The 27870-nt window shown below is 36.2% G+C and overlaps 1 protein-coding gene across 1 annotated transcript; it reads right to left on the bottom strand.

Annotated features, from left to right (window-relative positions):
- Positions 1–206: 206 nt before the first annotated feature.
- LOC104538899 (uncharacterized protein KIAA1109-like) lies at positions 207–27826 on the bottom strand (the record flags this gene model as incomplete). Its single annotated transcript, XM_010182261.1, has 17 exons — positions 27703–27826; positions 23989–24105; positions 21604–21682; positions 20866–20930; positions 17363–17549; positions 16110–16191; positions 15298–15491; positions 10389–10468; positions 9018–9168; positions 6981–7137; positions 6103–6181; positions 5024–5115; positions 4027–4144; positions 2776–2931; positions 1697–1794; positions 466–644; positions 207–313 (listed from the first exon to the last, which is right to left on the bottom strand). Coding segments are annotated over exons 1-17 (2038 nt in total), but the record flags the coding sequence as incomplete, so codon positions are not given.
- Between the last annotated feature and the right edge of the window lie 44 nt (positions 27827–27870).

Raw genomic sequence — 27870 nt, 5'->3', positions numbered from 1 at the left:
ACTGGAACGCTTCCTGAAATTTTACATCACAAGATGCCAGTTTTTAAATCAAACCTGGTGCATTCTAAAGATTAGCATTTTCTTATGTGACATAACAGCAGTTCACTTCAAAATTTATTCCTTCAAATTTAAGCAGTTTGATCCAACAAAGTCACAGCAGCTCCTGAAATGAAACATGCTAACAAGAATAAGGTAGTAACACTTACAGGATTGTTTTAACTGCTCATCTGCCTTTTGAGGATAAATTGGGTGCCATGAGTAGTCAATCGTAAACACAACACTCGGGACTGTCCAGCATTCAACCCATCCAGCCCTTTCAAAAAGAAACATCATACATTTATTTCAAGTACAACAATTTCATTAGATATTTTACATTAACACATGAGGTTGCTTTCACCACAAACAAAATTAGTAAATACGAAGAGCCAATATAAAGACATAAGTATATATCACAATAAAACTCACTCTTCTTGAGTAATGTTCCTCCATTTGGGTTTCCCTGTTTTCTGACCACTTTGACATTCAGCAGAAATACAAGATTCAGGACTTATTTTATTAGGCTGACAATCTTTCACCAACATAAAAAGGGAATATTTACTAGGATGACAGTCTGGTAGATACAAGTGAAGATCAACATCTTCTCCCTAAAAATCAAACATTAGTAACAGAAAAGTTAATTTACATTCACTTCATGCATAATGTTCATGCTATTTGCATGTTTATATGCATCATCATCTTCATTTGACTGGCAAAGTGAGGCAAGAAATGTCAATTTTCACGTATGATTGCTGACCACAGCTCCCACCAATTTCTAGTACAATCCCAAGAGCTCTGTAGCTCTGAAGAGTTACAAGTCCAGCAACATGCACAGAACAACACACCATAGCAAGCTGTGCAACACAGGGGCATGGCTTTCAGTGTTTCCTGTTCTTCTGTTCAAGTCATACTGCAAAAGTTAAGTGACCGGATCAAGGCAACTCTACATCTCAACTAAAACATTTTTTAAAAGTTAGATAAAACATTGCTTTCTTTGCTATCAAATTATACAAAATTACCAACATCACCATCAACTAGTTTTTATTTTTAGTAGCAGTAGATTGCTTCTATTTTAGGAAAGACAAATCAAGAAGTACAGTCTTTCAAAGAATTAGCAGCATCTGTTAGAAACACCTTACCATCATTGCTTATTCTACAGAAACACTTAAAAAACTAAAAGATGGTTTTCCAAAATGGTTTCGGGGTGCCCATTCCAGAATTTTATTTTTATCTTTGAAAATACATTAGATTTTCACACTTTCTAAACAAATGGGAACAGACTTCCAAGTGACCAACAGTCTAAGTATATATAGTAAATAGACATACTGAATGTATGTATACATGTATAAAGCATACGTGTGTGTGTGTGTGTATATATATATTTTATTTATACATATATATATATGTGTGTGTGTGTGTGTATATGTGTATGTATATGTATATATAAATTAAAACAGCCTGTGATTGGATGCTTCATACAAGAAACAGAAACCATTTACCTCTAGGTTACTTAAAGAAAAATTCCATGAACCAGAAGTGAAAGAGAGCATTTTTCTTTTCAGGAAAGAGTTTACTCAGAACTTCCTGACTGAAGAAGAAAAGATAGGGAAACTATCTCACCTTTAGAAGACACAAAAGGGGCAAGGGGAGAATAACTCACCCTTAAAGAAAATCTAGTATTGCATGTGGTTGGAACAAAGTCAGTGAAAGGCAGAGAGAAAACAATGTTCAATGTTTCGCCACAAGCTGCAAGATAAACTGGGAGAGAAGAGGAAAAAAAAACAAATCAACAAATCTGTCAAAACTGCTCACTATTTTGTTCTGAGACAAATTATCAGATATACAGGTAAAAAATAATGAAAAGATATTCAAGAACCCATGACATCGGAAATCGCCATTTTAACTACTGTGTATTTCAAGTACGTCATACTAAATTATTCTGAATTTATTTATTTTCCGCAATTTGTCCTTTATAGGAAGACACTGTACTTAGCACAATAAAGTTGCAAGCAGACAATAAGAAGAACTCTAACTGATATCTTATGACTTTATTGCTTCAAACAGCAGTTTTTGGACAAGAAAACAAAAGTTGAAAATTCCTCAGGCTTCTGATAAAGTTGTGAACCTTTTTTAAACTAGAACACAAATCCATGATTTTAAATCCGTCCTCTTTTTATGTTGAAATTCTAATATTCAGTACAGTGTAGACCACTGAAATACATATAAATCAAATAGCACATTAAACAAAGTTCTGGCTTTCTGAAATCTACTATTTAGTTTTGTCTAGAATTAGCAGCATTATCTCCTATTCTGAAATGAAGAGGAAACAGACATTTCTAGTTATGCAGAGTTCAAGTGATATTTTTCCAACATTACTTTAAAAATGTATTCCTGAGTGAAGATTTTCATGAGCTTACTGAATATATGTCAAGACTCCATGGCTGCTCTTTGCAAACTGTTGCACTAAATTCAAGATTCAAGGGGCCCTGAAAAACGAATGCTGAAAAAAGATCTAGAACTGTACTCCCCTCCTCCCTGCAAAAAGTATGTATTTGAGTGAAGTAGATTAGAACTTACAACAGTTTCAGGATGGCTTATGCATATCAGCAGTAGCAAAATGGGTAGTTACTACATTTTTCTAGTAAAAAATTTATAATTCTTATACTCTCTGTATATACATTCTGTATTTTGTACATATTTTTTGTTGTTTGTACTCTTCTTTCAAATAAGTGATCTCACCATTTTCTTGTTGTTTAGTGGAACAGTCAATCCAGTTGTGCTGATTTGCTGCCCAAATCATTTCAAATTGATGAAACATGACTTTGAAGTTCCACATATAAGGAACAAATGAAAAGATATCAGGTGCGCTATCACTGGACCAGTCTTGGATCAAATCTAAAAGCACATTAAGTTACAAAAGACAAGTTAGTAACATTGAAGTGTGAGGTTTCTTCTTTTAAGTTTTTTGCTTTTCATCAATTGTAAGTCTTAGCCCTTTGCTCCTTTACAGAAAAAGCAAAATGAGGAGAACAATATACAGAACCCATTTCTCAGACAGATATTCCACAAATACTTGCTGTGAATCCATCTCCCATTTCTCACCTGCTTTTCAAGTTGGAAAGTCATAGGTTTAATTAAGTCTTCTAGTCTAGTTTTGTTCAGTAGCAGTTACACATTGACCCAAAAGCACTGGACTACCAAATGCTTCCCTTTGGTTTTCTGCGACAGTCTGAATGTGTACATCAGTAATATTTTCTACCACATCAAAACAGTGCTGTAGAAGCTCAAGTTTGCTCTGAATAGATTGGTAGACTATGCTGCGTACTGCAGCACTATCAAGATAATGGCTCCAGCCTCACTAGGAGAATAACTTTATTAGCATGGCACTATGCCTGCACAAATTAATCCTTCCTCCCAGCAGGGCTAATTAGCCCAAGCAGTGCCACACTGATGGGGCTGTATTTTTTCTATTACTCCAGCTAGAACATTCAGCATGAGTTTGGTGATGCTGTGTCACATTGTACAGGCTTGTGTGCATGTATTCTTCCTTGCAGACAAAACTGTAAGGAGCAAATTACTTTCATCACCTGTCAGCCACAGGGACACATCCTAAAGCTTAAGTAGTTGCAAATCAGTCAGCCAAAGAAGAGAGAGATATCAGAGAAACCAACATCCTAAGTGACAAATATTAAATAAATCATTAGCTCCGATAAAAATAAATTCATTTGAAAATTAAGATAACATTACTGCAGATAAGTTCAGCTTAGATGTTAGAAAATTATTTGGTATCTCTACTCAAATATAAGAATATAATGTACTTAGACACTTACAGGAAACAAACCGTCAGAAACCTTTTCCTCAGAAACAATTTGTCAACCTAAACACATGAAATTTGAGCACCTGACCTTGTATACCTTTGCAAAATTTGTAAAGCAATTGTAAAAAAAGAGTATTTAATTTGGTACGCAGTTTACTTAATAAATAAGTTACCTGTAAAGAAGCTTTTCTGGGCAAAGATAAAATGATAGGTTGCTTTATAAACCTCAAGCTCGCATTGCCACGTCTGGGGCATGTTCCATATCCGGGGATAGCTGGCATTAATATGAAACTGTGAATTAAAGCATCAGATTTACTGGAAAAGATTACAATGCTTGACCCTGCAGCCCAGCAGTTTTCACATATGTATTCTGCTGAATAATTAAAACTGTTTTCCTGCTGGGATGAACAGAAGGTCTCTCCAGCTCCTTAATAATTTAATCTCTCTTTCTGTGTTTGAAGGTCAATTGTTAGTATATTCATTTATTTGGTAAGGTATACTACAAACTCCTGATACATCTGTTGCAGTAGACATACCACTCAATTTATAAACCAAAGTTTTCATTAGAAGCATCACATTTCAAAATACACGAAAGATAAAATCCCTTAGAATATAATATTTTCAACCATTGATATGATGCTCAAAAACTAAATATTAAAAGCATCACTCTAATAAGGTAATTTAAAAACTAGTGACAATAGTAACCTAGACAATTACAGTATTACAGAAGTGAAAGACTAGGCAAACAAAAGAACAATGCAATATTAAGTGTCTCAAGTAGTTTAAGCACTCTGAAGTACTTTGAAGCACTTTTAAGTACTTATGCACACACATTCTGTAGCACAGCTACTGAGAGTAATAATTTGTTAAGTTAAAGCCTATATGAACACATGGCTACACAGTAAACAAGGCAAGATTTGTAAAAGGCACTCCAATCCCTCCACTGCTTTCTACACAACTTGGTACATTGTCAGTCACAAAGTTACATACGTGCACAGTTATCTGCATATACACAAGTTCCTTACATATTAAGGTCTTACATAATACATTTACTAGGCATACTTCTGTATTGGTTAAAAATCTAAAGAACTACTCCACAGACAAATAATTATCTTTTTAATTAAAAATTCTCTAGAGATTGAAGCTTTGTGTTTATTAATGCCAACTTACAGCCAGCATTTCAGCTTCTAAGAGAGTTCGGTACTGCATACTGCTGGTGGCATCAACATGTAAAAGTTGACCTTTAATTGTAGGTGAATAGCCTAGCAGACAAAAGATACAAAGCACAATCATTCAGACATAAGAGTTACATAAATATTGAAATAGTTATCAGCAGTGATGTCAGCAGTCCACAAACATTCAAGAAATATCACAATGGAAATCAGAATCATAGAACATCTCAAGTTGGAAGGGACCCATAAGGATCACCAAAACCAACTCTCTGCTCCTCGAAGGACTAACTAAAACTAAAACACATGACAGGAGCATTGTCCTGATGCTCCTTGAAGTCTGACAGGCTTGGGGCCGTGACCACTTCCCTGGGGAGCCTGTTCCAGTGACAATATTACAGTCTGTACTACAATAATTCTGTCCTTTATTGTTTTTCAATGAAGAGCTTAACATGTCCTGCCTTCACATAGGAGGAATAATAGAAGTCTTCTTGCTGGGTCTGGAAACGCTCATGTTTTGGAGATCTCTGTTTGAGTTGCAGAATAAAACTCAAATACACCAGAAAGAATCAAGAGAACAAACAATTTCACAGAAGACTTCAAACCAGACAAGATGATGAGTAAATCCAAGGAACATATCCATAATACTACATTTATCTCAACTTCACCCTGGAGTTTGTTTTGTTTTAATGAACCCCTATTAAATTAGTTTTCGTAACACATTTCTCAGTGTGCTTCAAGTACTACATTAATCCTACTGAAGATGTTTTCCTGCTTTGAGTTGACAATGTATATGTAATCTGCTTCAATACACACACTGCTAAATGATACACCCTCTAATAGTTAAGGAATTTGCGTTTCCTAACCCAAACAAAACACAGAGGTATCTTAACTATTTAAATATGTACATGCATTAATATCCTGCAATGAAACGTACAAGGAAATACTTTTTGTTCTTTTACATAAGAACATACTTCTCATAGTTGCAAAGGAGAAACGCTACAAGACATTCACACATACAGGAATTAGGATATCTGTTCAGGAAAAACATCAGAAAAATTAAGTTTAGCCTTAACTCACCATTTTCACCTACTGTCATGGGAATATTTACTTCCAAATATGATCCTGCACCAACATTTACATGTACAGCATTAGTTTCCTATATTGCAAGAAAGAAAAAAGTCCAAACATTATTTCTAGGCCCACAACATCAACCAGTGTACTTTATGTCTCTGGCTATCATTATCCACACTTGGATTAAGGCAGCCAATGACTGGATTATTTCTCGCCTTTCAGAAAAATTACTAATGAACTATATATGTGCAACAATACCAAATAACACCATTTTTAGCTGAACAAACGCTGACTTAGCTCCATTAATAGAAACAGCGTAGGATATCCTGATCCAAGGCCTGAGAAGGCAGACAAATATCTATTTCTAACACTACATTTCTTCACACTTTCTAATCCTTTCAGTCACAAAAAAGAACACAGGTGTACAACAAAGTCACACTACACCCCATTTATAAAAGTACCAGCAGGGGAATCCCTACACATACACATCTTTCGTTACTCCCCCTATCATCTCTCCAGCAATACTAGATATTCATTCAGTATCAGAAGAAATTATCTTTTCATCATGGTGAGCTTCATCATAATGGAAGACTGCCCAGGAAATGTCCAGCACATACTGCCAAGACCGGAGGAGCTGGCATGGTTAAAGATGCAGCTTTAATGCTTAAAATAAACTTAAAATAACCCAACAAATACTAATGACTCTAAGCCAATATTTTTCTTTGAAGGGTTTGTCCATAATTACAGAAGATTAAAACAAAAGTCGTCTAGTTTTTAAAACCATAGTTCTGTAATCACCTGAGACAAGTAAAACAATACACATCAAAAAGCACAGTGTAATCATAGTAGATAAATTATTTTCCATATAAGATTTTATTCTTTACCCTATTTTTGGTAAAAAGCAAATCAATGGTGGCATCTGCAATAATATTCATCCGCAGCTCAAAAGCGAGGATCTGTCTCGGTTTTCCAGGCTGAGCAATTTCTGAGACTTTCATAACTTGGTAGTCTGGTGGGAAGAAAAACTTCCACAAGCAATCCCTAGTGAAGTGGAAAAAAAAGTTGTTTTTATTCACAGAATAAATATATACATATATTTATATATATTTACAAATCTATCTGGTTCCACTATTTTCCACGTAGCTGAGTCTTTGGACAACTACTGGATGTAATAAGAAATAACGTTTGTTTAAAGTTGTCATCATGGGAGCCTTCCAGCTTGTTACTGAAATCTCCAAAAGTTTCAATGATAAGAAGTGACTTTCGGATAAAAGCCATAAACGGTCAGACCATGAATGACTTAGAACAAAATATTCTAATTCAAATGGCAAACAAGCTATGTTTTTCTTCTTATTCCTAATCTTTGGTTTGCAAATCTGCTACAAAACATAGTAGGAAGTAATCTGTTTATGCTTCAGTTTATGCATAAATAGCCCAGAAATAAACAAAATACAAAACTTTGGGACATCAGAATGGGAGTGAAATGAAGCCTACATTTCTGCAGTCTCTATCTGAAGATGTAACTACATTAAAGGAAAGCCACAGTGATGGAGCACAGACAAACATAGCTTGTACAGTTCTCAAGGGGGTAGAAGCAAGTTTTAAGCGGGGTAGCAGCTCCCTGCACCCAGCACCTGACCATGACAGCAGCTTAAAAGTACAAAAAAAAAAAAAAAGAACAAAAAATCCCCAACAACAACCAAACAAACAACAAACCCACAAGCCAAAAAACAAGAATAAAAACCTCCACAAATGCCACACAACACACACTGCCCAAATCCTGCGGAAACTTAATATGCTATGCAATAAAATCTTGAAGATCAGTACTTCTGTAAACTCTTATATGAATTAAGAGTACAAAGTCCACATAACACCTACAGATCTGTGCTTCTAAAACATTCAGGCACTTTCCAAAATTCTATCTTCTATCCATGGCACAACGCAGAAGTGTTCCCAGGAATGTATCTATGAACTCTATGCCCTCTGCACAGGCATCAAACTGCCTTATGTCTAGCCAGTTAAAATTATAAAAAGCGTATCATCACAGGGCTAGCTCTCTTGGTAGTATTAAAAATACCATTCATGTTCCTAGCAAAGCACTGTTCCAGAAATTCACATTTCCTCTTAAATTCTATCATATCTAATGACTACTTTTTGGTCTGCCATCCTCACATTCCTAAGAGATAGATAATCTTAGCAGCTTCACAGGAGAATTAATGGAGGCCAAGAGAAGTATCAATCTGTAATTACTGGGGGGAAAAAAAAGGGAGAGCACTGATTATGTCAGTTTTACTTAATAGTCCTTTACTCTCTAAACAATACTATTGTCTCCACCAGAAATACTCAAGCGCAAAATGTAGAAAGCTAAGTGAAGAATAGCAGTGAGCTCTGGCCTAATATTTTGTGAGTAGAATATCTAGATAATAAACATTTCGGAGACTGCCTCAAGTAGTCGACTCTTCTAAGCAGCGACAAATTATTCCCCCTCATTATTTTCATAGCCACATCTGCACTTCCATAAAATTTTCTCATCAATATGCAGTGTATTCCCATCCATGAGCTAAGTCTAAAGGTAACATGACAAGTCTAAAGTTAACCAATTAAAACATTAAACCCTTAGGTAACACTTGATAAATAGTAAAACTACTTTGTTCACAAAAAAAAGGAACATAATTTATTAATTTAACAGTAAAAATTCACTGAGTGAATCACTAATTTTGGAAGTTAAACAAACTAAACAAGATAAACAACAATTAATTGACTAATCCTAAATCACTGTGGCAGGATTCTTCTTTTAGACTGCCCAACCTACCCCATTCAACTTAGAAATCTGAGCAACCACACACTGGAAACTTCAGAATGTTTTCTCAATAACAAAAGATATTAAAGATTAAAACTGCAGATGGAAACCATGATAATACCTCTGCCTGTCAGCCCAAGGTCCATAGTTGAAATCTGTTCCTTTTCCACAAACAATGTCCAGCCCCCAACATGGTGGCAGATCCTGCAATTTGCTGTCTTCATTGTTTGCTTCTCCATCATTACTTTCTTCAGTCTCCTCTGGTACAAGACCTACATTATATAATGTAATAAACAGATTATTAAAGGAAGTTACTTCAAATTAGCATGAAAAATGTTTGCTAAGCACAAGACAATTAAAGCGATGTCAGTTTTGAGACCACTACAGTATGTGGATATCAAGCCATAATTTAATTTAATGCAGACTCCCAGGGGAAGGGCAAGAATATGACCAAAACTCCTTGAGGTTTTCTGAAGTGCTGCTCACTGATGTCGGTGAGATGCTGACACAAACAGCAGTTTTGACTCTTAGTTATGCTTTTTACCAATACAAGCTTTTATGCATCCACATTCAGTTCTAAATCCTATTTACAAACCAAGTTCTGAAACAAATAAGATTAAGTTAAAATCATTTCTATAGACAATGCAAGCAAATAAAAGGGAATAATTACTGGACTGGGCCCAGAGTTACTAGTAAAAATTAAAGCAGTCATTCAGCAATAATCCAAAATTGCCACCTATCCTCCACCAGTACACATCGTTATTGAATGTGCTGCCTTTGTTCAAGATTCAGGGAGTCAGAGCAAAAGCCTTTGCAAACCAAAAAATTCTAGCAAAATAAAGTGGTAATATAATGCACTGGATTTCAAGTGAGAAAGAGAGACACTGCAATACTTAGAAACAGACATATCAAATAAACTTCCCAAAAACTCCAGTAGGTATTGACTATAATTGTCCCTATTCCTGAAGTACTTTTGAAAATGCGTATCATTTAAGTTTAGAGCTCAAAACATAACTTGTTTCAAGAAAAAAATATAAAAGATTAATTGCTCCCATGTTGCATATAGACTTGTGGAAGGCACTGCTGATAGTGCTTACCTCTATATAAAAATACTCCCTGGTAAAAACATCAGTTCTACATGTACAGTTATTTCATCTACGGAATCCCCCACGCCTTTCAGATGAAATGGCCTAAAGGCTGAAAACAACCATAAAAAGAAATGCCGCTCCAAATTTCACATCCTCCTAAATACGAAACGCATGAACTCCTTCCCATTTTTTTCAGAGGAAGTTTTTTTCATTTACAGAAAAAAAGAAAGACCTAGTAGTAGCACTTATAAATGCTTTTATTGGCCCCAAAATACTAACTCTTTCAGCATAAAGTTTTCTCAGCTTACAAAAAAATAAGAAATTGCATAGCAAGTCCAGACAACAATTAAAAAAATAGCCTTCAAGTCCCTTAAAATTTTATCTTTGTATTTAACTGAAGGTACCTGGTTCATCCATATAGTAATAAATATCAACATCATTGGACTGCATTACAACAAAACCTTCACCCATCAGCCTTGGTGGCCTGTAATGGAAAAAAACAGGAAGATAAAGATTAAAAAGCAATGCACTGAAATTAATCTTCATGAATCCAAGTAATTTTAAATGCAACATATAAAGTATAATGGAAGAGATTACATAGGTCAGGCTCACTTTCCGCTTGTATAGTAATGCATATTTAACATTTTATCGACAAAACCAGTATCTTTATCAAGCAAGTGAAGATTCCAAAAGGCAGCTGTCATATTGCTAGGCTACATCTACCCTGATCTGCAAAAAATATGTGATCAAGACATTATTATTATTATTAGAATATAAAGTAACTTAAAGGTTTAGTTAACTCAAGCATGAAGGTACCAGGTTCCTCTACACAAAGACACTTCTCAGGTATTATAACCCACAACAACTACCAAAGTTTCACGCTCAATGTTTCCTTCCATCATGAGTTCCTTTCTCCTTGTCCTATATAATTCTTCCACCTGCTAATTGTTTTCTTACTAAAATAGCACTCTAAACCAAAGGGACAAGACATCTTCAGTAATTAGACCATTAGTTTAAAAAAAATTTAAAGGAAAAAAAAAAACTCTGTTCTTCCTTAATAACATCTCCCTCTTAATATAAAAGGACCTAAGTGATAAAACTAATACACAAAACACCTCTCCTAACACTAATATATTGGTACATTGCAACCCCTTTCTTACAGAGTACCATACATTAATTTACATAATATTACATTTTGTAGTAGTAAAAATATTATAATGTGAAAACTCTATTTTAACTGTGAAAGACGTTTTTGCCACTTTTCAGCCACTTTTATAAATTGTCACTTCTTAACAACAACAACAAAATTCCAGTGACAAAAATACATGGTCTAAGAGTGTGACCTGTTAGAACTACTTTGCCCATTTTACCACAGCTCATTTCAAGCACAGGAAAGCCTGGAAAATACAGAAGAGAGCAGAAGCCCATGTACTGTCAGAAGTTCTTAAACAGCAACAGAGCAGGAACCTTAAGAACCAATTTCACGTCAAGACTAACAACAGCAGTGAAAGATTAAATACTTTATATTCACTTTCAATTTACCAATTATTTCTTTTTTGTACCCAAAATTGAACTGGCTTCCCCAGTGAGATGCAAATAGAGCAAGAAGCAAAAAAACAAACTGTTTAGCAGTTCAGGAATAGAAGTGGGAAGGAAAGTATTTAAAGCTATATAAATAGTAGTTCATAGGAAGAGCTCAGTTTATTCTGCCCACACTCCACAACAGGCACACGAAAGCCAGCAAGACTGGAAAGCACAGCATGGCACAGCAGCATGAACTAACGTCACCCTCTCAAGCTGAGCATAACACCAAGGGGGGCTCAAAGGAAGCCACTCGGCTTTGTAAGGCAAAAGAGGGGAAGGTCACAACACAACCACCTGCAAAACTTAGCAGCCTGACAGTAACTTGCCTGACCATACCTTCAGTGGGGCACATTTTGTCAAGCCAAGGCTGCGTTTCCCCATGCAGGTCAGCCAGCCGCAGCGCGAGCCAGCCTGTCAATGACGGCAAACTGTACTGACTCCCTGCTGCTCAATCTGGTGTGCGTTCTGGACTGTGAAATGTAGAGTACCATAGCTCTTTGCTATAGTGCGTTCCCCTCTCTGACAGCATGGGGTGCACAGGTCTCGAAACACTAAATGCAGATTTACCTAAGCCCACAGAAATACACTGGAGAAACGACATTGCTCTTCTAATAAAAATTACTGTAGAGTATGAATGCATAGGGTAGATTCCCCAATTGTTTACTTCTGCATTCCTAATAATGTTTACCTATACTGACTTAGTGTTTTAGATTATAACTTTTAAAAAAGGTTAATTATTTTATTTTAAATAGGATTACAAAGAGTTTTTGAGCTAAGCCTTCTTCAAGATGGACAATTTGACTTAACTCCATGGCCTAACAGATACTGCCATTTAGATGTAGGAAACAGAAATATCTACAGGAAAGCGTTAGGAGCTGACAGAAGGGCCAAATCCTCCTATGAAACATCCACTGCCACATCACCTTCATCATCTTTGTCATACTCCACTTTCTGGAAAAACATTACGAGGTCTAACACTGCATGCAAGTAGAGGAGGGGGTGGAAAACACAACAAAACCAAAACCACCAATCCAAAAAACCCACATGGTAGCTAACTGTCTTCCTCAGTCCTTCTCCTCCAATTCTTTTAGTGTAATTCTTTACCATTTCTGCATATTCCATTAAACGCTTTTCTTTCTTGCTCTTGTTCTGATCTCTCTGAAGTAATTAGATTTTAATAAAACTTTTTGCCTGTTCAGTGTGGGTTTTTTTCCACAGAGGAAAGTTCTTTTCTGTACCATCATGCCTTGTCACTAGATGTTTTTTTATTCCCTTTTTAAGACGAATATTAAAATCTGCATTAGATGACTGAAGCAGCGTATACCTTTACATTATCAAAGCATCGCAGGCCACAGCCAACACAACACACCAGAACAGCAATATTTTTTCTTATGCCAGTCCTAGGATGGTCACAGGTTAGGTGATAAGCAGCAGCAGAACCGATTTAGACCAAGACCAACACATATTGGGTTGGTCCAAAAGTCATTGCAGTTTTTTTTAATAGATGGACATACAAGTCTTGAAATGTAACACACAAGTTTGGTCACTCATCAAAAATGGTTGCAGCTTGGATGGGATGTGTTACCACACCCACCATATTCACCAGACCTGGCACCATCAGACTGCCATTTGTTTTGTTCTTTACAAAACGTCTTGAATGGTAAAACCTTCCCTGCTGATCATTCTTGGACCTGTTTTTTGTCAAAAAAGATCAGAACTTTCTTGAGCGCAGAATCATGAAGTTGCCTGAAAAATGTCAAAAGCTAATTGAACAAAATGGACAAGATATTGTTTAATAAAGTTTCTGTTTCCTGTGAAAAACTCACCTTTCATTTACCCAGGAAAAAACGCAATGAGTTTTTGGCCAAACAAAATCTTTCTTAATAGGGATAATTTCATGATCACTGTTCACTGCACAGCCATGCAAAAAAAGACTTCTTTCAGCTGTATTTTCATTATAAAGTGTACATGAAACTACCTCTGCAGAAAATGGGACAGGAAGGTACCTAACGAGGCCACTTAACCCACCCTCAGCAGGAGTAGTTACACCTTGCCAGACTTAGCTGGTGGAACTCCAGAAACCACACCACAGGTCATTTGCAAAAACAAATTAGGTAACAGCAATGAATGATAATGAGATTATCATCACTACTAAAAAGTATTTCCTATTATCTACTCTAAACTTCTGCTTTAAGCTTGCTGACTTAGTCACTGCTCTCCAAACCTGTTCTGTTTTGATCTGCTTCTCCTAGCATAACTTTTTTTTCCTTGGACTTTAGAGGATTTATTTGCAAGAACTGATTGAGTCATTGAGGTGTCTGTTTGTAATATAATATGACAGTTTTCAAGTGGGTTTTTGATGTCTGTATTGATTAGTCAGTCTTACAAATTTCATCAAGCCACTTAGCTGTTTTTTATAGGCGTATTGCCTGCAGGAAATTCTGAAAATTAAGACACCCAGCTTAATTTTTAAGCCAAAGAAGCGTTAAGAGGGCAGGCTCTAAAGATGCAAACATTCCCAGTTTCCAGTGAACTGGGTCATTTGTTGAATCTACGCAGCAAATTAGGGCACGTTTTCTGCACACATGCCATTCTTCAGCCACCACAAGCTGCAGGGATGGTAAGAGCATAAAGAGAAAATACTTAGCGGAAGCAGGAGAAAAAGCTAATAGTTTGAGTATCTTAATCCTATTTTGTTTTAATCTTGTTTGTTTTCAATATTAGTTTGAGAAATTTCCTTTGTTGTCATGTTGGAAGAGCAAAATTCTGTACACATTCACAGAATATTATTTGAAAATATATAAAGGCATATTATAGACATCAGTATTTGGCTGATACAAAGCCAATTAAGGTACAGTCAAATAATGTACAGCTTATTTCCAAACACTGTAATTCATTCTCTGGATGTTGTTGCTTAGGAGGTATAAAATAGGTATAATTATCTTACATTAACTCATACACATAATTGTTCAAGGACAGCATACGTTATTTATTTTTTGTTGAGCAAACAATGCCTGTGAAAGACCATGAAATTTAGCAGCTTTGTCCAAATTATCTGTTGAATATATAACGCTGTAAGCATTAAATAAGATAAAGCAGAAAGTTCTAGCTATGATGTTAATACCGTATCAATCAAGAATGTTAACAGAGTATGCACATAAATGTCCTTCTGGTTAAAGTGTAATAAAACAAGAAACCCAGTGTCAAATCACTTCATGCAGGCACCCTTTGTTTTGTTTGACTTAGGAACTACCATGCAGTTTGCTAAAGCTGCATAACCCCGCTTATGTGGAATACACAGAGGTAAAAGGATGAGCAATCTGTCTTCAAAAGACAAGAAGATTCCTACTACAGCAAATACTGCACACCTCTTACTAATTTTTTAAAAATAAAATAAGTCAACACCTTAAACCCTGCATTCTTCCTAGAAATTTAGTGCTGTCACAGCCTGCGTACAGCCACAGCACCTGAATGACGAAAAATAAAAGCTGAATGCAGGATATTAATCACAGAGCAGAACACCAAAAAATCTACAAGATAGAAAATCAGTACTTTTCTCCATAAATAAAATAGTTTCAAAGATACAGCATTTAAAACACTCAGAACAGTAAAATTGGCAACTATCTAAACACACTAATAAAGTCAAAGAAACACACCCATCATTCCTTTCTTGGTTTTCTTAAAATAAAGAATAAAATAATACGGGAATAAAAAAACCCAAAAACTTACTCATCATTTTGAAGGCCAACATATCTTGGGCTTGGAACCAGCATGACTCTAACATTTTCCAATTTTCCTTTCACAATGTGCATAAACTGATCAAGGTGGCTTGAAGGTGGTTTTGTGGTGTAGGTCAAAAAAGCATCATCAAAGTTAATACAAAGTGTTTGTGGCTGATAATGATTGCCAAATGCCAAGCGACCCTAAATCAAAAAGAAAACCTCATTACTCGTTATATATTGCGTTTATATAAGTATCTAACTTACCTACAATAATGCAGCTTAACCATTCATATTCAAATAAACACCGTGGACAAAAATCCTGGCCATAAACTGTGCATATCGAAAAATACTACCTTGTACATTAAAATCTCAATATTCTATCTCCTATCACCTCAGTAACAGTCTGACTTTTTTTTTGGAGGCAGTATTAACTTTTACAGAACCTGTCCAAATACTCCTATTAAAAAGATGCAAGGAAGGAAAAAACCAACAACAACAAAAAAGCAAAACTTCCCACTCACAAAAACTCAACACACCACACATTAACACCCATTACCTAGCTTAATTACTTGATGATATTCTTGAAATCATTACAAGTCTAAGACACGAAAACAGAGACCGTAGCCACGTGTCCATCAGCAACAGCAGGATTTGTGACTGTGTCAGGGAAGGGAGTGCTGATGGTGTGATATAAGAACTTTTTTTAAAGCACCAAGGAGAACATAAACTCAAAAAGAATGTGTAAAAAAAATGAATGGCAAGCCTGATTTTTAAGCATATACTGCTAAATATTTTCATTATCAGGGTGTTTTCACTTACCGTGCTCACATTGACTTTAATGACTGGAATAAGTGATCTCCATGAAGAAGAAGGGTCTTGAGATTCTGTTTTTACCTTAACACTACGGAGGGGGAAAAAAAGCTTTTTATTATTTTGTCCTTCCTGCAGAACTAACCAACCTTTTCTTCTAGTGGTCTTCATTGCACAGCTCTCGGGGAACACTCCTTCCCACAGAGGTGCCCCATGTAAGAGACCTGTTAGCAGTCTACTGCAGACTCCTCCAGAGCCTGGCATACGCAGCTATGTCATGGATGCTGCTACACTGAGCTGACACAGTTAGATAACAAGCATGCCATGTTTAACAGAGAGCAACAGTCGCATAAATCTTCCTCAGGGGAACTTGGTCTGCTCTAAATATTCCTAAACCAATTCTTCTAGGTCTTTGGCATGGGATTTTTAATTTCCCAAGACACATCCTCCACTTCTTGTACCTGTCAATAAGGACATAAGATGAAAACATGGCTGTTTTCAAGCTGGGACTTGCCTGGAGGCTCAGCCCCTACCCAAAGTCAGGACTGCCACAGCATCTCACAGCTGCCCTCTATGTAATTCAGTAACATGGACTGGTCTGGCCAGCAGCAGCAAAAGGGCTCAGGTCTCGTTAGATCATCTCTGCTCCTGCCAATACATCAGTTCAGGGTGATTCTCCCCCAAGAGAGCCTTATTATTGAATACCTGACTCCACTACACATACGGCATGTAGAACAACTCCTTATACACCTGCACCATGTTTTCTGGAGTATCCCAAAAAGAGAAATAAAATAAGAAAAGGTTTGTGTAGCTATACAGAAACACACCCACCCCCCTTAAAAAGGCAACTCATGAAATCAGCTCCAGTTTAAAGCTCAAAAACCAGTAAGTTCTCCCAACACCATAGAGATCCTCACATTTTGCTATTCAATGTCTCGAGCAGCTATTACTTCTACTCAGCAATACCATTATTATTCTGCAAGCATAATCCTCTTCAACACATCCTCCCTTTCCACAGTGTGCTTCAAATAGATCATTAAACAAGGGGTTTTGTTTGTTTGGTTGTGTTCTTTAATTATTATAGTAGGAAGTCTGAGGGAAGGAAAAGGATTCAGACTGTCAGGCTTGTCAGCGCAATTTCTCTCTCAGCTGTGCTTCACCCATTTGGCTTCCAGAGCATATGTTAACAAAACATCACCCAATTAGTTCTGCACTTTGCAGAACAAAGCATCAACAAAATAGCAAAATGAATAATACTTTACCTTTCAAGATTGGTATGTGTTCTTTGCCTCCCATTTACTTGTGCTTTTTCATCATCTTTCTTTGCTGGAATTATTGTGGGATCCAAGCCAAATAATTCTTGAAGCTGTCCATAAAGCTCAGAACGGTTGTACACATGAAATTCAAAGTCATTCACCATAATATACAGTCGTGTTTCTGCCTTTGGATCTAAATAGATAGTAGGAAGAATTTCAAATTCTATTCCAACATTCCTTTACAATATTTACAATTTTTCCAAATATGCACATTTTGCAAAACCAACCTACACAGTAGTGAATAGCTGCTGTAAAAAAAAAAAAAAGCAAACCACAAAATAATTACAGCATTTCAAGCAAATCAGTAAAACTTGACCAATAAGATAGTTGCATACAATATATAAAACCTGAAAGGCTTCTCATCCTTGGTCACATGCCAAAAGTAAATCCAGACCGGAGCTGCATAAAATGGTAAATGAGGTTTATTCCGTCTCATCTATAAAATCTAGCAAACAAAAATTCCTCTTGATGCACAGCACAGAAGCCTCAATGCCAACCTCTGTTTTTTTAGCAGATATCGGTACTTGAGACCAATTCAATCTCAAAAACCAAATGGCTTTTTAGCCAAGCTCTGTGGTACAGCAGGCCTGAAACAGGAAAAAGCTTTGTTTTACAAAGAAACAGAAAAGATTAATATGCAGAACTGACAAGACACAAATTAATTTTGCACAACTGGTCAACATTTTCATAAATTTACAATTTTAACTGTAATATCAGCTTCACTCACCGACACTTAAAAACTAGTTTAACATCTGCTGCTAGCATACAGAGCTGTTTGTGACATACTTTGACATACTTTTGCCTCAGATAATATGACCTAATTATGTAGTTAATGTGAGGAGAAAGCTCACATAATTTCCCCCTAATCACCTAGTTGAAAGAGTGCCCATTACACATTCACTCAAGAGACCTGAGCTGCTCTAAAATCTGGTCTGGTCTTTCTAAGTCAAGCAGACTTTAGGAAGCTGAAGCATCAATGGTTACTGCAGCAGTCCCCAGTCTGTAACTCAGGGGGTACAAACTGACGGCAACGTTTTCCCCAGGCACTAGAAATTAAGAAGTCAGAGCAAACACTGCTGCTGTCATCAGGGTCAAGAAAAGAAAAGCAGCTGCCCTGGAGCCAAATTTTAGAAACACCTGCTTTATTAAATGGATCCTCTTTCCTAACAAACTCATCTGTTCCCCAATGTTATGCATCTATACAATGCTCTGTCCCAACAACAGCAATTCACCTTTTATTCCTCAGCCCTAAACTACCAGCAGTTTCCATATCATTATAAAAACAGTGTCAGTGCTTTCTGGAGACTTATTATACATCACAGTTTTCTTGAGCAGAAGACAGGGAGAAAGGGTAATGAGCCAGTTTCAGTTCATTTCTGTTTTCATAAAAGCACTATCAAATCAGTTTGTTGGTCATGTTAACTCGCATCAGTAAGATACAGGCAAAGGATGACATGGACAAAGACTGAGATACACAATTGTTCGCCTGGGAGATCACAGTATCATTAAGAACACAAATGAATGTAATTTTTCAATTCCTGGAGGCAAGCATTAGACTTCATTAACTAAATGAAATCATATGCAGTAATTCCTTCCTTTAAAAGGGATTTAAAGAGACAACTATCTCTTTTTCCTAATAACAAAAACAAGCTTTGACCTCCACGCATCAATTTTGCTGCCTAAAACACTTCTGGAAAGAAAAGGGGAAAAAAAGGCAAGGAAAAAGAGATAAGCACATCTGAGTGTTATACACTTAAATGATTCAAAGCAGCGTATATGTAGATCACGTAAAAGTAACTACCAGATTGATAGCAAGATACTGAAGTTTTATCAACATTTGTTGGAATCAAGGTTGACTAATGTAGCCAAGGTTTACCTAACACTGTAACACTACAGAGTTCAATCAAGACATATTATTTAGTGTTAATTTAAATGTTTATATTACACCTACCCAAACAATTAAATGTAAATATTGGGAAGAATATACTACAACAGGCTAAGAATCAGTGAATGTTTTTTTTTCCCTTAAAATTAAAAATGAAAGCATCTCTGCTAAATAATCAAAACATAAAGTGAGCAAGATTATTTTTCCTAGGAAAAAAAAAGAGTAATTATTTAAGAGAGTATTTTATTCATGTTACTTTCTCACCAGATCTATACACCACCGATCTCCTTGGTTACTTGGATTATTTGTCCACTAGCTACGCAGTCCTAAATGCCAGCAGAAACAGTTAAAGCCTTGCAATACTGCCAAGCAAAAATACTACCACAAAAGACAGACATAACTATCTTTCTCGCATCAAGTTAAATTAATTTTTTTCATTCTGTGAGTCACTAGAGAAATATGTTTTAACTGGTAGATGAGGAAAATCTATGAAAATCTGTTGGATAATAACCTGTGGTTGGAAAAGTCTAATTAAATCTAAGACTAGGTTCCACTTTATGAATTAGGCTTCTTATGGTGTAAAGAACTTGAATTGTGTCCTATCACCTTAGAGGCTTAGAAATGCCTCAATAAAAAGTGAGCAACTCTTCCTAATTCATACCCCTATATTGAACGGTGTCTTATATTTACCTGCATAACACATATGCAGTACTCCTGCAACTGTTGAGTTGCTCCTGACAAAGCAACAGTTGTACAAGCTTGCTGACAAGTCTAAGAGGCTTCATATCACTTCCAAAGGCGAGATGGGAAAAAAAGCCCTCCAAAGTTCAATGACCCTCTCAACTAATGCCCTCCTCAACTGTAGACAGCTGCAATTTCTGGACCTCCTTCAATCACCAATGGAGTTGTGATGCTTCAAAAGTTAAAAGAGGCAGGACCTAAGACTCTAGGTACTAATCCTATAAAAGACTAAGCACACACATCAAAAGCCTACTTATGTTTTTTCATGGTGTTTTCTGCAGATACAATTAATCTCTTGCATACAATAATCGTCCTTCTTCAGCCATAGATAAGGAAGAAAAATAAATGAATTCTTCACACTTCCCCATTTCTATGACTACAGATGTCATCAATACACAGCGTTATTAAATACTAAGAACAACCTCTACCATAACACTTTCACTAAAATACTGATAGCATAAGACTAAAACTTGAAAATTAAAAACATTTCCAGAACATAAGTAGTGTCTATCATAGTTATAAACATCAAGACAGGGTCAATTACGCTTAGACTAAAAGCTAATCAGGACTGCTATTAAGGTTAATGGTTTGTCTTAAGAAGGGTTCAAGTCCCTGATAATGAATCCTGTATTTATTTATTTGTGTTGTTCCAGTCTACTAACACAGACCAATCAGTTAAAAGTATCCATACCTTCTGATGATTCAGTGTACCCCAGGTACACATCCAGAATCAATTACCTGCATGCAATTGTGCAAAGGAAGCTTTTTCTGTAGGCTACCTATAAACTTAATTTAAACTTTGATACATTTTTGAGAAACCTACCATGCTGTTTCTGCTTAGGGTTGTACATCTTCCACCAGCGAAATATGATAAAACCGTCTTGAATTCTAAAGCAAACAAATTAGATAAAACAGAAGTTAAAGAGTGATAATCTAAAATCCTCTGTGCGGCTGCATGACATGATGCCTTACGCACTGCAAAGACCTGCAGTTGCAGTAGTGTACAAGTAATGTACAAAGTGTAACAGCATAAAGCATACAGTTTAATATTATAGAAGTACTCCATTAGCTGAAACTTGTATGAAAGCCCCTATCTATTGCTTTTCTGAAGGCTTTCCAAATTTAACAGGAAGAATGAAAATTACAAACTATTCACTAGTATGAGATTATGAAACAAATTATTCTCAGTTCCAATAAACAAATACAAACTACTTGGCCAAAATGAATCTTCTAGACTTAAGAGCGGGAGCATGAAGGTATGAAAGATAGTAACGATAAACAGTTTTCCTTCAAAACTCTATTTTCTTCTACAAATATTAAGGGGAATTAGATTCTTATCCCGTACTCACTTTCAATTAATGCTCAAACACCAAATGAGCTAACAACACAAGTATCTAAAAATATCTAAATACTATCATCAAAAGAGCCAGTTTATTTTTAACATTAATAACTATATTTATTCCTCATTTGTAAGACAGTATTTTGATATGTGTTATTTAGAAATATAAATTTACTGTGTTTGAAATCGCTATTTAGAAGTGACTCCCTTAGAAATCTGTACCTGATAGACATGTCTTCTGTGATGAAGTAGATTTCACGAACCATGACTTTTCCAGACAGCACAGAGAAAGAAAAGGAACCTAGTGTGAAAGAAAGTGTCCACAGGACGTTAGCCTCAAGTTGTTGATGCGTTACTTTCTGAACAGGAAGATTATAGTATTCAATTATCTGAAACAGGTTTACTGGGTATCTTGGGCATCCCTTTAAAAACACACTGGCTTTCAGAGGATAAGAGAAGTCAGAGATTCAGAATATTCAAGACAAGAAGATCACAACTGTAAAAGATGCTGGGTTTGGCATTAGCCAACCCACTGAAAGACACCAGTCACTCAGGAACATTCAGGGGCCCTGCAAAGCTTGTGAAAAGAGCTAGGAAAGCTATTTTGAACATTTGTAGTATCCACACTATATGCAAGACTGCAATCAGAGAAATAAAGATTCCTGACAAAAGAATTTTTCAAATTTTAAATGTCTATCAAGTTTTCAGTCCAATTATTATGACAAATTGTGTTTACAACAGGAAGGATTAATGAGCATAAAAAGACCAGCAGGGAATGCAATAGCCCATATTTTTCCTAATGCTTTTCACTCACCCACAGAAAGTTAAGTAAACCTTTTACTTTTTTTTTTTTCCCAAATCAACATTAAACAGTTGAAGCCAAGCTGTAAATCATGGGATTTAATTAATGTTATGTTCTTCTTACTGATCAGCTTTACAAAGAACACCACACATTTGGCTAGCTATGTCCAGCTGTCTTTACTTAACAGCAATTTCACAGAGAAATTTTAATAAAAGCCTGTAAATCAAGCGTAGCAGCCAATAAGTATTTCATCTATATTGCTGTTCAAAAAGATGGATTTGAAGATAGTTTGGATTAAAGTTCTTAATTTCTGGAAGACACAAGCAAACCATTGCAGGGGTCTCTTTGGCAGGCAGATGTGGGTGGGTGCTGTGGTTTAAACAGCTGCTCTGTCACCCAATGACTCCTCCCCACCCAGGGAGGGGAAATGGGAAAAGGAAAGGAGACCCAGGGGTTGAAATAGAAATAAATTTAATAAAATAATAATTGTAAAACCTAATATGAATAACAGTATTAACATAAAGTACACATTATATTTAGAAGATATAGTGGGGGGAGCAGGCCTCAGGGGTAGAACAGTAACTAAGTCCCTCTTGAGATGACAGCCATGGAATAAGGATGAAGGGCCATCCCCAGAAAACTCCCCAATTTACAGTCAGCTGACATATATGGTATGGAATAATTTTCACTGGCCAGCTTGGGGTCAACTCCCCTGGGTTTCTGCTTCCTCCAGACTCTGCACCTGTTTATCTCAAAACTGGAAAAGACCTTGATCATCATATAACAGTGCTGGCCAAAAAGTAAAACAAAGTGCTTTATCACTTTGTTTCCGTGAATCGGAGTCTTGCAGTCCTTACAGAACTGCAGTTTTCCTGAACAGAAAAATGACTCTAAAATTCTGTCCCCACAATCCAGGACAGTAGGGTTTTCTCTTTTAAGTTTTTACTACACTTATGACTAACAGTTGCAGAAAATGTCCAGAACTGAAGTCATCATCATTCTGGAAAGCAGACAGAGGAAGGCATGGAAGAATAAATGAAAGAAAATTAAAAGTGCAGTCAGAGTGAGGTTGTGGGATACAGCCCTCTGTGACTCAGCATCAGATATTTTTGTAATGTGGGTGAGTGCCCAAGTGATTTGTACCGACCTGTTTTATGTAAAAATGTTTTAAAATATATTTTTAAAAAGGAGAAAAGTTAATAGATTTTGATGCAAATGTTCTAGCCAGTATAAATTTCACATATCACAGTTCCAGTGCACATCAACACGTTTAGTTGTTCTGACAGCTTATTTAGAAAGCAAGGGCACTGCCATAACAAGGAGCTAAGGCTTGAGACTCCCCTTTGAGCCCACTCCAGCTGTTACTGCCCACACTTCAGATCCTGTATAACCCACCTCAAAGGTGTGGGGGAGTGGAAAGCTGCACCCCTTAACACTAAATCATAAGGTAAGTTCAGAAGCACCTCAGGTAGGTTCCATGGGGCACCTGGGTCAATCTTCTCCTTTTAGGAGATTATGAGGCTTTGAAAAAGGGGTACTGGAAAATGTACAGATTTTAAGTACACAAAGTATATATACTAAAGAGAAAGAAGTAAACTCCACTTAATTAAAAAAACCTATCAAGTGAACTTTAAAATAAAATTAGTGACTCGAATGAAAAAGGGGGTGTTTTTCTACCTACACCAAGAATCCTCCCCTAAAGCATGATATTGAACTTTTCTTTAATTGAACTTCAAGCTTTTAACAAATTGAGGTATAATAAAAAGCAGTAGATAAACAGTGGCATTACAGTAATCACAACTTACCAATATGGATGTAGCCATTTTTATATAATCTGTTAAGAACCAATGTTAAAATGAGTCCAATGTTCCGGGAATTATAATAAGTTAGGTAGATAATCCATCCACAAGACAATATTGTTGCTGTTGAAAGATTAAGATGAATTAAAATATTTTTCAAGTATGATGGCCTAGATAAAAGCCTTACCTATTGCAACTATAAAGCACAACAACATTCTTCCTGTTCTCCAGAAAAATTTGAAACTCATGTGACATTTTAATGGGTGTTTTCAGAGAGAGATGGCATGAGAAGGGTGTGAAAAGATGGTAGGGGGAAGAATGGGAAACAAGAAGTTCAGAGAAGTATAGATTCTCCACTGCTCTTCCGTTCCCCAATAGAAAAAAAACCTGTCCTCCTGAGGACCTGCAAAAGGCACCACATATTTCATCGCATCACTTAAAAACCAAGAAGTTAAATTTCATAGATCAAATCATAACATGCATTATTCCACACAGTCATTTATTTCAAAATACCCCTAAAAACCACCTCCATGCAAGTTACACTACATTCCTTCTCCATTCTTCTCCAAAGTGTGAACTGCAACTTAAATTTCTAGTCTTTCATATCTTGGCACAGGAAACAACATTATCACATCTGAAACCATTTTGCCATACCCTGACAGAAACGTACAGTCCTTGAGTTAGCAGCAATCTGTCAACAGTTCAAGATGGAATTTGATAAGGATAAAAAGGAAATAGCAATCCAATGAAGAACATGTTAAAAGAAAATAAATTAGGTCTTGCTAATCCCCAAAGTAATTTTTACTTTAGTTGATTATGAGCTAGTAACCTATTTCTAACTACAAGGGTTCTCAAAGTTTCCAGAAGGACAAATCCAACAGGAAAAGGACTGCCAGGGAATGGACTAGTTCTTACTTACTTTACTGATAATTACCAGTTTGTTTCCAAAGCAGAGTAGGAAAGAAAGTAATTTTTGTATTTGAGGTATCATTACTCATTACACCAACTGAACTTTGCTACAGAACTTCTTCATTTATGTACACACGTTACACTCAAAAACTCAAGATTTATTGTGCCTTTTATGGGAAAGTTGAAGAGCAGAAAGGCATATGGGTATGATGCCTTCACTCTGCAGAGTTCAGATGATTACTCAAAAAAAAAAACCCATCATAAAAAAAAAAAAAATCACAAAAAAACCCCAAAACAACCTGTCCTATTACTGCCCCTTAGCTCTTTTGCAGTGGGATGTTTCACTGCTTTGTAACATTGTCTGTGCTTTGTTGAATGATCAGGAGAAGGTAGAAGAGAAAGACTTGCATGACTTTGTCTTTTCCTTACTGGAAAAACAGATCTAGTGCGGCTGAAATTTAGGTGGCTCATGCTCTCGTGCTGGATATATGAAACAAATCAAAACTGGGTGGGAGATTACACAGAAACAAGGCAGGGAAGGTGAAAGCCACACTCCAGGAAAGAAACTGCTCTTGGCACTCAGTGAAGGCATACTCTAAAGACAGCATTTACCTCCCCTCCCTTTCAGATGAGTAAGATACGTGCTGCTGGTCCTCTATCAATGTAGGGAGAAAGGTGGAATGACTCACACTTAAAGGGTGAAACTTAATTTGAGACTAAAGTTCAACTAGATACTTAACTTCTAGATACCTAAAGCTAAGAAGATACTCTTAAGGTGACATATACTGAGAAAAGTCAGCAAACGACTGCAGGTTTCAGGCACCGCAGTCCTAATCCACTGCCTTTTCCACGACTCTCACCTCTGTCACAAATTGTAGCCTCTTATTTTCCCTCATCAAATTTAGTCTCCACTATTAAGTGCCAGATCCTATAAACACTACTCATCTTACTATTCTTTGATTTTAAAACCTCTCCATTGAAACTACATTTTGGAAATTACATTTGGAAAGTTTTACTGCCTGTGATTTCTAGAAATTATCCTAGAATTGAGGAATAACTTTTTGAGGAACATGTTCATTCTGTTCACCACCTCTTTTACTAGAATCTATATTTAGCAGTTTCAGGATTCAGGAGACAAAACTTCTGACATCTTTTTTTGTTTTCTCATATCAGGATGCCATAGATCAGCAAATGAATGCAGAGGAGGAATGGATGATTGAAACTGAGTCAGTTAACAAATATTACTTTAATGTTTCTATCCAAACTTCACAATAACAGGAGCCTACCCAGCTTTTTCTGTTTCTTTGTGTCACTGTTTCTAAAAATATCAGGTGGTTTCTTACGATTGAAGAGATCAGCAGCTCCCCAAAACTGCATAACTGTACATAGGTAAATTTGCCCTTAGAAAAAGGGGAAGGACTATTTTATTTCTTCAAGTTCCACCCACCCTTCTGTGAAACAGAAATTTTAAAGTTTATTATATTCAAGCAAACAAGAAAGCTAAGCAAAGCATTTGGTTTAAATTATAGCTGTTACACGGAATGGCTTATATCCTGCATACTTTCCAAGCAGGATTACTAACTGTTTGCTCTAAGAATCCAGCGCAGAGAGGGACAACCAGAGAAAGAAAATTCTGCAGGCTGCATTTTCATTCTTTGGCAAAAGACCTGAACAACTGAAAGCCTCAAGTCAAAGCTTCCAGAGACAATTTCTTCAGACTTGTTCCGCATCCATTCCGCATTTTATCATAAGCAACCATCAGTATAGTGACTTCTCTTGTTTTCATCTTGATTACACTTAGATTTTTATGTTGAGTAAGAACTTTTCACGTCAACATATTAGAAGTGAAATAAATTATATTCTGAAAGCACCATTTGCTAATTTGCCTGTCATTTTCATTCATTCATTCACTGAAAATAATTCTAGTACATCAGTAGCTAAGAGATACTAATTTCCCAGAAATAAAAAAAAAGTATTAAAAAAAAAAGTTATTTTTCCATTGCTGCCTCTCACTTCAGATCCAAAATTCAAGGCTGAAAAGCTGGTAATATCTACCTTTGGAAAAGTCTGAATTCATCACATGCCTCTAGCACTCTCAGCAGCACCTGAATACAACTGAATTTTTATTTTGTTGTCCCTGGCCCACCTGTTCATAGATTCAGAAAATAAAAGTAGCTACATACAAATATAAACAATAGCACTAGTGTTATAAAAAATTAACATAGCTAAATCAGGCACATTCACAAAAACAGCCCTCAACCAAGTAAGTCATGGTTTGGCTTAAAGGCTTATTATGACTTACAATTTAGTCTCGAAGTTATGCATTAAACACAATAGTCTCTATATCACTATTCAAACTATATCATATTAAATGGCAGATGTACATATTGGTATAATGAAGTTATTGTAGCTGCCTGTCACGTGCTGCAATGCTAATCCCTTGTTATGGTATTACAATTAATCACCAGCTTACTCTGGTGTTAGGAAAAATTATTTCATGGAGAGTTCTCACTGAGTTCTTATTTCACAGATTAGCAGTATTAGAGCATAGTCCCTCGTACACTGGACTTATCTCTCATCTGCTGCAGCACAATTAGTATTGGAAACAGTTCTGTATTTTTTCTTTCTGAATTATTTAAGTAGCATTGTCATACTTCACTAAACAGCTGTATGACAAATAAAAATCTATTTCCAATGTTTTGATGTCATTTGGTAAGAAATTCTGCCAGCATTTAGCGCAGTACATTTAAATGTACACACACGCATGCACACACACACACACTTAACCAAATCAGAATAGACTGACCTTACCTACTAACAGCCAAACAACATTGGAGTCATGTTCTGTCAGGAAGTCTTCCAGCTGTGTGATACTTGGGACAAAACTATCATTTTTTCTTTGATCCATTGCTAAACTGTTTTTGTGCCACCACCTATAGAACTGAAGGCAAAAAAAACCCAAACAAATGACACCAAATT

This window comes from Mesitornis unicolor, unplaced genomic scaffold (genome assembly GCF_000695765.1).
Source record: "Mesitornis unicolor isolate BGI_N332 unplaced genomic scaffold, ASM69576v1 scaffold28250, whole genome shotgun sequence".
In the NCBI taxonomy this organism is placed as follows: domain Eukaryota; kingdom Metazoa; phylum Chordata; class Aves; order Mesitornithiformes; family Mesitornithidae; genus Mesitornis; species Mesitornis unicolor.
Note: the sequence above shows the minus strand (reverse complement) of the source record. Positions and strands in the feature narration are given on the sequence as shown.